Here is a 12,141-nt window from a genome sequence, read left to right as displayed (position 1 = left end):
TAATGAAATATTTTTTCATTACCTTCAGGGGCTGCCTGCAGCGTCTGACCTAGAAAAGGCTCACTGGAAGTACATCCAGCAGATGTACAAGCCGTAAGTGTGAAGCTGTAGTTGGTGTATGGCTGGAGACCTAGAAAGAGCAAGCAAGAAAGAAATAAAGTACATCTCCAGGGGATTATTTATTATCGATTAAGCACCAGAAGTAACATGCAGAGTTGTAGATAGGATAGCCAAAACATTTAATAGCACACTTTAAAACACTCTTTAAGGAAAGTATGAATTTCATAAGAGGTTAAGTATTGAAAGAAATTGCATTTATCACTGATAAAATAATACATTTTCAGCCTTAGAGAAGACTTTAACATTCACCTCATCCATCCACCCTTCTCTTCATTCCCCTATACAAGTTGTCATTGAAGAGGCCGTTCCACTTAGGCGATCAGAGCCTCCATCTCCCAAAGAGCCTATTGCACCTTTAGAGAGCTCTAGAGTTCTCCTTATTTTGTTTGAAAGTCCTTCCTTACATTGTGGTGAAATCTTTCTATCGCTTCCACCCCTGGGGATATACAGAACAAATCTAATTTCTTTTCCACATGACAGTTCTCCAAATATTTGTAGACAGTTATCAAATCCCCCCTGAGTCTTCTCTTCTCCAGGCTAACCATCCCAGTTTCTGCAACTGCTTCTTATATGAACAGGGGCAGAAAAATAAAAAGGTTAGATTCAACATTTTCTATCCCCAAGCCATATTCAGCTCGTATCAACACCAACCAACACTTTTTTTTCTTTTAAACTTTGCATTTCTTCATCATATGTACCCATAATGTACCAATTCACCTTTTCTGGGAGTATGTGGGTTTAGTTTTTACACATACATCAAAGCTAATTTGACGAAAAGATGGTACTTTTCACTTCTTTTGTATTTGGAATATGATGCAGCACAGAAACTGCTCAATACATTTTCAGAGAAAAAAGAATGACTTAATCCATTTACAATAGAACTTGTATATTGTTAGATTTCACCACTCCATGCGTGGCTGGTGACCTTGGACAAGTTACTTAGCTTCTTTTTGCCTTGGTCTACTGATCTGTAAAATGGGGAATCATTATAGCATCTAGCTCATATAAGAAGATGAAATGGATACCCAGAGTAGTATTCTATTTTAACAGAAGCAACTTTAAAACTCTGCATCACACAACAAGGAGTATATTGAGGCTTACATGACATCTCTTCCTTTGATTCTTGGGAAAGTTTAAAAACTGATCAACACATAAATGCACATATAAGAATAACATCTATTGGATGTTGGGCAGAGAGGAGCGGGGAGGAGGGGACGGGTATTTGCATACACACAGAGTGCAATGCACACCACCCGAAGGATGGATATATTTGAAACTCGGACTTAGGGGGGAAGGGGGGTAAGGGCAACATACATAACCTAAACATCTGTACCCCCATAATATGCTGAAATAAAAAAAAAATGTCAAAACTTTCTTTAAAAAAATTGTTTTGAAATAATAGGGCTTAGCCTATGTGTCAAATAATTGGGCTAAATTTTAACATGGATCTAATAATTACTATACTTATTTTTCATGTATTTTGAGCTACATTTTCACATATTTTCTTCTTTAGGTGGGGTGATTCTTCCTCCAGAGATGTTCTTGAGTCACCCTGTCACTCTATGCAGATTTCTGCTGAGATGCTACATTTTTTAAAGATTTTGACCACTTTATCTGAAAAATATTCCCATCACATTTTATCCCTTCAAATAATTTTCTTCTCTCAAAGCATTCAACATCCTCTGATGTTTTATATTATGTGTCTATTTTTTTATTTATTGTTCGTCTCCCCCTCTATAATGTAAGCTTCAAAAGAGCAAGAATGTTGGCTTGCTTACTGCCATATTTTTCGAATAGTGACAGACACAAAATATGTGCTGGTTAAATGAATGCAAAAAATTAGTGATCTGATTCATTTAGAACTGGAGCAGTAGTCTGGGTTCTCTGCAAAAGCAATAATGTTCTGCAGCTGGAACTGCTCCAAGAGTCAGCTTCAGAGCCCTTTGTGTTTTCTTATCAATTTAGTGATAAGATGCAGGTACTTATTTGATTATAATCTTCCATTTAGTTGCTATGGAGGATTTACATAATTTTGATATTTACCTGATTTAGAGATGAAGAATATGACTGAAGATCTAAGCCATACCCAAGCCACATATGTTTGATAAAAGCTTATGGGGAAATGCTAAGATTATAGAATATAGAGCTCCAAAGAAAATGGAAGGGAACTTTCAAGAATGAAAGTCAGAGGTTTCAATGGCAAACTTACTTAGCTTGACTATGTCCCGCCTTCTCTCCCACTGTTGAAGAAAAGGATCTTAATCATTGTAACACCACTTCATCTGAACATCTTATTTTCTCTGCTAGAGTATAAGTGCTTTGAGAGTAGAAATGGTATCTCTGAGTGGTCTTTTTTGGTCATTTTCCCCCAATAGTGCTTATTTTAGGCATTCAATGTTTGTTAAATATTGCTTGAAGAAGAGCAAGCAAAAGTACTTTATAAGGATTGCAGGGCTGTGAGGCCATGATGTCTGTCGCAATGTAATCTGACCAAACAGGTCCTTCCTCATAATTCTGTAGTATCTCTGCCCACAGCGTCTATTTCAGTGAGTTGGAGATTTTCCTCTAGTTGCAGAATATTAATAAAATAACAAATATTAATGTAATTTGAGATAATAAAGATTTTCTAGATTTTTTCTGAATGCCAAGCGTAAGTAAGGTTGGTAAAAGTAAACAGATATTTGATTTTTTTTTCTGGAATATTTTGACATAAAAATGGCCTCCATTCTCTTCCTCATTTTGTGTTCTGTCTGGTCTGCTTTCAGAAACTTTTAGGATGGGTATTAGGGAGAGAAGAGAAAATTGCATCATCACAGAGGTATACTAAGGATGATTAGAGGATTGAGGGTATTTGTATTGAGGATAGCGGTCAAAAAGAAAATTAATGTATATAAAATAGAAATTGTCATTTCTTTACAAAACCTTTCTGCAGTGAATTGAGTGGTCTCCACTTTATATATTGTTTAGAACTCTAGTAGGTAGCTTTTTAGAGATGGTACAACAGCAGAGCAGCTAGCACCCTAGGAATTTTTGAAAGATTGAGGAAGGTGTGCCAAAAGAGTTTGTTATGGGTGTTTAAATTGGATGGGATAGGTCCCCCTAGCGGAGTATGAAGCCAGGGCTGGTGGAGGGAATGTTTCTCATGAACCTACTGGGATACTAGAATTGGGAAGGGATGGAGAACTCAGCACTGAGCAGAAAATCTTGGTCAAGAACTCAGAAGAGTTCAAACATATTGCCACATTAAGAGCCAAAATGGTGCAACAAGGAAAGGAGACAAAGAAAGACAAGAGTGGACATGGAGTGGGGACATTGGGGCCACATGTGGCCTTCTGGATCCTTGAGTGTGGCCTTTTGACTGAATCCAAATTTTACTGAACAAATACTTTTATTAAAAAGGATGCAGCAGAGAAAGATGAAGCTTTTCTTGCCTCCTTTGGTGCTTAAAAAAGAATAATCTTGAAATCAGAAGGCCATATACAGAATACCCACAGCCAACAACATACTTAATGGGGGAAAGTTGAAAACATTTCCTCCAAGAACTATCATAAGACAATGAAGCCCACTTTCACTACTCTTATTCAGCGTAGTACTGGAAATTCTTGCCATAGCAATCAGGCAAGAGGAAAAAATAAAAGGCATCCAAATAAGAACAGAGGAAGTCAAATTATCCCTGTTTGCTGATGATTAAAAAAGTGGACTAAGAACATAAATAGACATTTTTCAATAGAAGACAAAGGTCCAATATGCTTATGAAAAAATGTTTAACATCACTAATCATCAGAGAAATACAAATTAAAACCATAATGAGGTATCATCTTACACCAATCAGAATGGCTATGATTGAAACAAAAAAATAACATATGTTGGTGAGCATGCAGAGAAAAGGGAACTCTTACACACTGTTCTTGGGAATGTAAATTAGTGCAATCTTTATGGAAAATGGTATGGAGATTTCTAAAAGAATTAAAAATAGAACTACCCTATGATCCAGCAGTCCCACTACTGGGTATTTCCCTAAAGGAAATCAATGTATTAAAAAGATATCTTCACTTATATGTTTATCCCAGAACTATTCATGATAGCAAATATATGGAATCAACCTAAGTGTCCATCAACACAGGATTGGGTAAAGAAAATGTGGTATATGTACACCACGAAATACTGTTCAGCCATAAAAAAGAATGAAATCATGTCTTTTGCTGACATTTCACTTTGCCACTTCTTATGTTTATTGTGAAGGTACATCCTAAGTCTTTCAAACACATATTTTGGCTTGTAATTATCTTTCAAATTTTTTTCAAGCAATTTTTGTGAAACCATGGATAAGTAAAAAATTCCCGTTATTTTCAAATATGAATTCTATTGTGGAACAAATGCAGCACAGACATCTCGAAATATCAATGAAGTGTTCAGGAAGGATGTGGCTAATGAATGCACAGTACCTCAATGGCTTGAGAAGTTCCCTTCTGGTGATTTTAATCTTGAAAATGAGCCACGTGGGCAACCTGAGACCAAAGTGGATAATGAAGAGCTGAAAGCTGTAGTGGAAGTGAATCCATCTCAATCTATGCATGAATTAGCAGCAAGGTTTGATGTTACTATTCCAACAATATTGGACCATTTGAAACAAATCAGCTAGGTAAAGCTGGGTAAATGGTTCCACATGAATTAAATGAGCGTTGGAAGAGAAATCATCTGAAGATTACCTTTCTTTGCTTTCACGACATAAAGGTGAACTATTTCTACACCATATTGTTATGTGTGATAAAAAATGGATTCTTTTTGACAATTGCAAGCATTAGGCACAACAGTTGGATAGAGATGAAGTGTTGAAACGAAATGTCCCAAATGAAATGTTCATTGAAAAAAGCTACTGGTGTTTTTTTGGTGGTCCAGCACTGGTATTGTCCACTATAGCTTCATGAAACCAGATCAATCAATTATAGCAGATGTCTACTGCAGCCAATTGGATGAAATGATGAGGATGCTTATGATTAAGCAGCCAAGGTTGGTTGATATAGAAAGGCCAATCCTCTTGCAAGACAACAGTTGACCACATGTTGCACAAACAATGCTGCTTGAACTACAGAAGCTGGACTTGCAGGCTTTGGACCACTTCTTGTAAGGAAAAATATTCAATTCTCAACAAGCTGTGGAAAATGCGTTTCACAATTTCATTGCCACTCTCTCCAGGCTTCTTTGCTGCTGGCATAAACAAGCTACCATTAAGATGGCAAAACTGTGTCAATAGTTGAGGCACATACTTTGATTAATTGTACTGCTTCTTGTTTGAGATACAATAAACTACACTTTTGATTTGAAATTGGACATTTCATATCTAATGACCTAAATATTTACATGTATTTATATAGTTTCTGAGTTTGCTCTTCATATTGGTGTCTAGCTTTATCCCACTGTGGTCTGAGAACATATTTGATATGATTTTTGTTTTTAAAAATTTTTTAAGACTTGTTTCATGGAGTAACAAGTGGTTTCTCTTGGAGAATGTTCCTTGTGCTAATGAAAAGAATGTATATTATGCAGTTGTTGGGTAGAATGTTCTGTAAATGTCTGTTAAGTCCATTTGGCCTAAAGTGTAATTTAAGTCCAACATTTCTTTACTGATTTTTTTGTCTTGATGATCTGTCTAGTGTTGTGAATGGGGTTTTGAAGTCTTCTACTGTTATTGTATTGTTGTTTATCTCTTTCTTTAGATCTAGTAATTTTTTTTTTTTTCTGTGAATCTGTGTGCTCTGATGTTGGGTGCCTATATCTTTAGGATTGTTACATTTTCTTGCTGAGTTGACCCCTTTATCATTATATAATGACCTTTTTTTTTTTTACTGTTTTCAATTTAAATTCTGCTTTATCTGATATAAATGTAGATACTCTTGCTTGCTTTTGGTTTCTGTTTGTAAAATATTTTTTTCTATCCCTTTACTTTCATTCTGTATGTGTTTTATGAGTGAGTTTCTTGTAAGCAGCATGTAGTTGGATCATGTTTTTTTTAATCCATTCTAACACCCTATTAATATATATTTTAAGTGAAATATTTAACCCAGTTATAGCCAAAGTTAATAGTGATATATAAGCATTTGTTCCTGTCATATTGTTAATTGTTTTCTAGTTATTTTTTATATTCTTCGTTTCTTTCTTTTCCTCTTTTTGCCTTTGTGGTTTGATGATATTCTGTCATGTTGCCATTTGATTCCTTTCTCTTCCTTCTTTGTGTGATTGTTTTATAAGAGCTGTGAGTTTTATGTTTTTATGTGTTATTGTGCTAGTGAATATCACCCTTTTGTTTCCATGTTTAACACATTGACTGCCCTGTGAGTTGTATTTAACTCATCCTAGCTTTGAGCCTGGGGCCTCATGAATCATATGCAACTCACATGTCTCTTTACCTTGGTAGCCACATGAACTATTTTTCAAGTTGCATATAACTCATGCACAGAAAACAATAAAAAATAATAAATTTTTCATTAAATTAGAAAGGATCATTTTGTTTTTGAAGCTTTTATTCTATTTTTGTAATAAAACACCAAGACCCCAAGGAAAAAAATTTGTTTTCTAGAGTGGCAGTCAATGTGTTAAACATTTCATGTAGAGCTGGTTTAATGCCTATAAATTCCCTCAGTGTTTTCTTGTCTGTGAAAGACTTTATTTTTCCTTTATTTATGAAACTTATTCTCGCATGATATAGAATTCTTGAAGACAGTTTTTTTTCTTGGAACACTTTAAAAATGCTGTTCCATTCTCTTCTGACCTGTAAGGTTTCTACTGAAAAATCCACTGTTAGTCTGATGGAGTTTCCTTTATAGGTGACTAGACACTTTTCTGTTGCTTTTTTAAAAATTCTTTCTTTCACTTTGAGTTTAGACATTCTGATTATAATATGCCATGTTGAGTTCATTTTTGTATTGTATTTGCCTGGAACTCTCTGGGCCTCCTGTATGTGAATGTGTAAGTCTTTTGGTAGACTTGGGATATTTTCATCAAGTTATCTCCTTAAATAGGTTTTCTAGACTTTTTGATCTCTCTTCCCCTCGGGAATACTGATAATTCATAAGTTTGGTTGCTTTACGTAGTCTCAGGATTCTTGAAAGCTTTGTTCATTCTTTTCTATTCTGTTTTCCTTATGTTTGTCTGATTAGATTGTTTCAAACCTGTATTCAAGTTCTGAGATTCTTTCTTCTGCTTTGTCTGGTCTATTACTGAAGCTTTCAAATGCATTTTGTATTTACTTCAATGCATCTTTTAGCTCCAAAATTTGTTTTTGTTGTTGTTGTTTTTAGATTTCTATCTCTTCAGTAAATTTCTCATTCTTATCCTGGATTGATTTTCTCACTTCTTTATATTGGTTTTCAGATTTCTCTTGCATCTCATTGAGCTTTTCCTTTTTTTTTTTCTTTTTTCCTGAGACTGGGTCTCATTCTGTTGCTCAGGCTAGAGGACAATGGTGTGATCATAGCTCACTCTGACCTCCAACTCCCAGGCTTAAGCGATCCTCCAAACTCAGCCTCCTAGTAGCTGGGAGTACAGGTGCATGCCACCATGCTCAGTTAAAACTTTTTTGAGAGATGGAATCTCACTGTGTCATTCTGGATGGTTTTGAATTCCTGGCATCAAGCCAGCCTCCTCTCTCAGCCTCCCAGAGTGCTGGGATTATAGGTGTGAGCCACTGCTCTCAGCCTCACGTAGCTTCTCAAAATCAATGTTTTGAACTCTTTATCTGGCATTTTGCGGAATTCTTTTTTATTGGAATCCACTTCTGGACAATTGTTGTGGCCCTTTGGTGGTGTCATTTTTCTTTGATTTTTCATGTTTTCCATGTCTTCCATGTCCTTCTGTTGATACCTGCACATCTGGTACAGCAGTCACTTGTTCCAGGTTTTTGAAATTGTTTTCATAGGAGGGAATATTTTTCTAATGATGTATATATGTTGTTTGTTGAGCCAGACAATTTGGTTTTGATTTTGAGAGCCTGTGGTAGTGCGATCTATGATTTCTTTGGCAGTACAGAGGGTAGTGGTATCTGTGATTTCCTTGGTGGTTTAGTGTATGGTTATTAGTTGAGGCTGTGGGGAAGTTTTGGTAGAGACTTGGACACCACCTGAGCCAGTATTTGGATCCTGGTAGTGGCAGTAGTGGGCTATGTGTGCCTCTTTTTAAGAATTAGAGCAACTTACACTGTCACCGATGTTACCAGATCCTGGAGGGCTGATTCTTGGGCCTCCAGATGACTTGCTCAGAGGGTAGTAGTAGGAGCAGTGGACTGGGTATGTGGGCGGGTTCTTGGGCCTCTGAGAAGTCAGTTTGCTGTAGCAGTGGTGAAGCAACCCACTGGACCCAAGTGGTCTGTGTTGCTGTTGCTGGTAGCTGTAATGGTTTGAATGGGTTAGTCCCCAGTACCACAGCTGTCTATAGCAAGTCAGTGGGTATTTTTGTAAGTGTGCTTAGGATTATTTGGTCTCTTCTATCACTTCCCAGTCAGTTGGCAGCTGGAACTCAGCCTGAGATGGGGTAGGGGTCACAGTACAGCGTCACACTCTCAAAATTGCATCATCTGTGCGGTTGAGATCAGAGAAGGCAGGGCCTCGTGTAGGCAAGCAGCATGGGAAAGAAACTGTGGAAAGTGTGGTCTGCTTGAGTCTTGGGTCTTACAGCAGCCTGTTGCAGGATGGTGGGCATTATCCTAGGTATGTGCAAGAGAACTTGATTTCCCTGTCCTTTCTTGGACAGGTGGAGGCTGCATCTGCATCAGTCTAAACTTAGCCTGAGGGCAAGGCACATGCCAGCATTAAACTCTCAAAAGGGTTCCTTGCGCCTGTGACCAGCAAGCACAGGGCCCTTTTCAGGCAGGCAGCATGGGCAAGAAGCTGTGGGGGTGTGGTCCACCTGAGTCTCAGTCTCACAGCAGTCCATTGCATGTTGCAGGGTAGTGGGTATTGTCTTGAATGTGTACAGGAGGGCCTGATTTCCCTGTCCCTTCTTGGCTGGGTGGTGCTAACAGCCATGCCAGCCTGAACTCAGCCCGAGGGTGAGGCATAGCCCAATGTTAAACTCTCATCATGGCTCCTTGGGCCCCTCCCAGCCAAGCAGTGTGGGCAACTCACATCTTGGTCTCAGGGCAGACTGTTGCAGGGCAGTGAATATTGTCCCAGGCACATGTAGGAGAGATTGGGTAGCCACATCTGTGGATCTCTGGTATCTAGGCTCCCAGAATGGTGCCCCACTGAAGCTGTTCTAGGCTTGGATGCCTGTGAGATTCCAGGTGGGTTCCCTTTCTGGAGCAACATCTCTGTGTAATCTCTAGGCAGCTCCCCGTGTTTGGCTTGAGGCCCCTGTGGGTTGAGGGGTTCTCCTGCATCCAAGATCATAAAATCCATTTTGGAGCGTGGAGCTCCTGGAGTTTCTCTGTTTCCCTGAGCTTAGGAGCTTCTCCTGGCTCTCAGCCAGTCCCTGGCTGGGCAAGTTGCCTTGAACCCTCTCCTTACTTACTTTTGGTGCTCCTTGTCACTTCTCTGGTGAATCCTAGCATTCTCTCCTAAACAATATTATTTGAAATGTGAGTGTCTACTTACTATTCTGGTTCCTGTCCATGAAAGAGACACATACTACCTGTTTCTAGTTAGCTATCTTCATCCTATCTCCCCCCAAAACTATAAATTTTTTTTACAAAAACAACAAACAAAACTCAGAGATTTTGTTGTTCTGTTTTTACTACTATTTTCCTTGGACTATACACATTAACTAAATATATTTTATAAGGATTTCAGGAAGCTAGTCATTAGATTATATAAATAACATACTACCTAAAGTTTATTAAATATCTACTACTAGCAGGTTCTCTTCTATGCCCTTCTTGGGCATTAACACAATCAATGTCTACACTAATTCCCTGAGGTACATGCTGATATCTGTTCATTTTGCAGATAGGGGAGCTAGGGCACACAGAGTCGAAGGAAATTGCCTATGATCACAGAGATAAGAAAAGGTGAGGCCAGGATTAGAACTCATGCAGCTGGACTGAGAAATGTGGCTCCGAGCAATTGGGTCAGGCTTCCTAGCCTTATAATAAAAACAATGATATAGGTAGCTCAAAGCTCAGTGAAATTTCCAGTAAGATAAAAAATCCAAGTGTGAATGTATACTTAAATATTTTCATTTTTAATATTATCATGAGTCATATACTGAGGTACTAGGTCATGTTTTCTGTTAACAGAGCAGAGTTTGAAGTTAGACTATTTTTATTTTATTTGAGTTCTGATACTTAATCTACTTACTAACCATGGCCGTGGGAAAGTTTTCTGGCCTCTAGGTGCTCAGTTTCCATATCTATGAACTGTGAGTATGATAGTGTAAACTGCCTAATTGGGCTACAGATTAAGCAAGGCAATATCTGAATCTATAATTTTCTGTATTCTATTTTTTAGTTCTTTTATTTTTCATATTGTTAGAGGATTGGATCACTAATAGGCTTGGTTCAAATAATCTGTAAAGAAAGCATCAACCACCATCAGGCACGGATGATTTACATGAACTGGATAACCTTTCATATATATGACTCTGTAAAACTCAATAAAATCAACACATTTCAACTGGAATTTGCTGTCATTTTAAGTAAGCCCCTATTGGTAGTCCTTAAAATGAGATATATATGACATATTAGCAACAGGCAATGAAAAGGGCACACCAATTGAAAACTGCTCATGAATTGATCAGATGAGAAGAGGGAAATAAAGAGATGTCTCAAAGGAACCATTCTGACTGTAACTTAATCCTGAAGTCGAAGAGTAGAAGGAGAAAAGAAAACATCATTCAAGTGCTCAGCATCGAATTAAAAGAGTAGGAAATAGCAGTTGTAGAGTAGAGAAAGGCAAATGCATGGAGAAAAGCCAAGTATTTAACATTTCAGTATAGTGAAGATTACTGTGGCTGCAAATTACCTGAATTTCCCTATAGGGAATCATGTTCTCTTTTAAAGGAAAGAGGCATGATATAACCAAACTCATTACAATTACACTTTCAAGTAACATTACTTTCAAGAGTAAATGTGTGTTAAAAAGGGACTGCAAAAAGTCTGCCTATGGTTCATAAAAATATGATTTGGAAAACAAAGCCTATGTCTATGTAAGTTACATTTGATGCACTCTATAAAGAATAGCTTGCTTCTAATTTTTTGTCTCTGGATAAATAGTCAGGAAAAGGCACGTTGTCTATTATAATTTCAGACAGCAAGTGCTACTTCAAAGCATTCAGCCAATTTTCTATAGTGTCATCTGTTATTTTCTAAAGAATTATCAAATAGTCCTAAAGAATGCATAATTCCATGAGTTCCTTGATCAGCATGGTTAGTGATTAGTTTAAGTGCTGATGGGTAGGTTACTTTACAAAGTTTTTGTTAGGTAATTATCAAGTATTATAAATAATCATCCTGTGGGCAAGTCACCTGTCCTGGCACCAGTTCACCCATACAGGATATTTGACCTTGTCCATCTCACTCGCACATTCAGTTTCTGCTGCTGTAATAATGGTTCTTCCTTTTGTTCTCGCTTTGTCGGGATCTCGCTAAGTGATACCCTGCAGATCATCCCTGCTCATAGAGATTCCCGGGAACTTCCAGCATCCACTGGCAACCTTGACTGTGATTGGTAGAGCTGTATCAGCATTCTACTTTAGAATAATCTGATTATATGTGAAAATACAGATGCTCGAAAATGATACACCAAGGCATCATGGAATTACTTTAATGACATTTAAGGTACGTTACATTACGATGTGTTTTACAGAATTTGATGAAGAAATATTTCAGGGGCACACATGCTAAAGTCCCTCTTTTGTACCATCCATTGCAATCTCAGCAGTTCTCCAACCCACTTAGCCAAGTCAAGTTCTTGCCCCTTCATGAGCAGCCATTGGTACTGTCCATTTCTGTATTCATGCTTAATGAATTCAGTTGATAACGCATATGAACTGAACATCAAAACATCAGAACAATGGGGCTCTTACACTGCA

General features: G+C 37.7%; 1 protein-coding gene across 1 annotated transcript in view; it reads right to left on the bottom strand.

Annotated features, from left to right (window-relative positions):
- USH2A (Usher syndrome 2A (autosomal recessive, mild)) overlaps positions 1–12,141 on the bottom strand; it is a 301,921-nt gene that overhangs the window by 153,475 nt on the left and 136,305 nt on the right. The window contains exon 17 of the mRNA XM_012638316.1: positions 23–130. Within this exon, the coding sequence (XP_012493770.1) occupies positions 23–130 (108 nt within the window). The remainder of the gene's footprint in view (positions 1–22; positions 131–12,141) is intronic.

The sequence above is a fragment of the Propithecus coquereli genome, unplaced genomic scaffold, assembly GCF_000956105.1.
Source record: "Propithecus coquereli isolate 6110/MARCELLA unplaced genomic scaffold, Pcoq_1.0 Scaffold129, whole genome shotgun sequence".
Lineage (NCBI taxonomy): Eukaryota > Metazoa > Chordata > Mammalia > Primates > Indriidae > Propithecus > Propithecus coquereli.
Note: the sequence above shows the minus strand (reverse complement) of the source record. Positions and strands in the feature narration are given on the sequence as shown.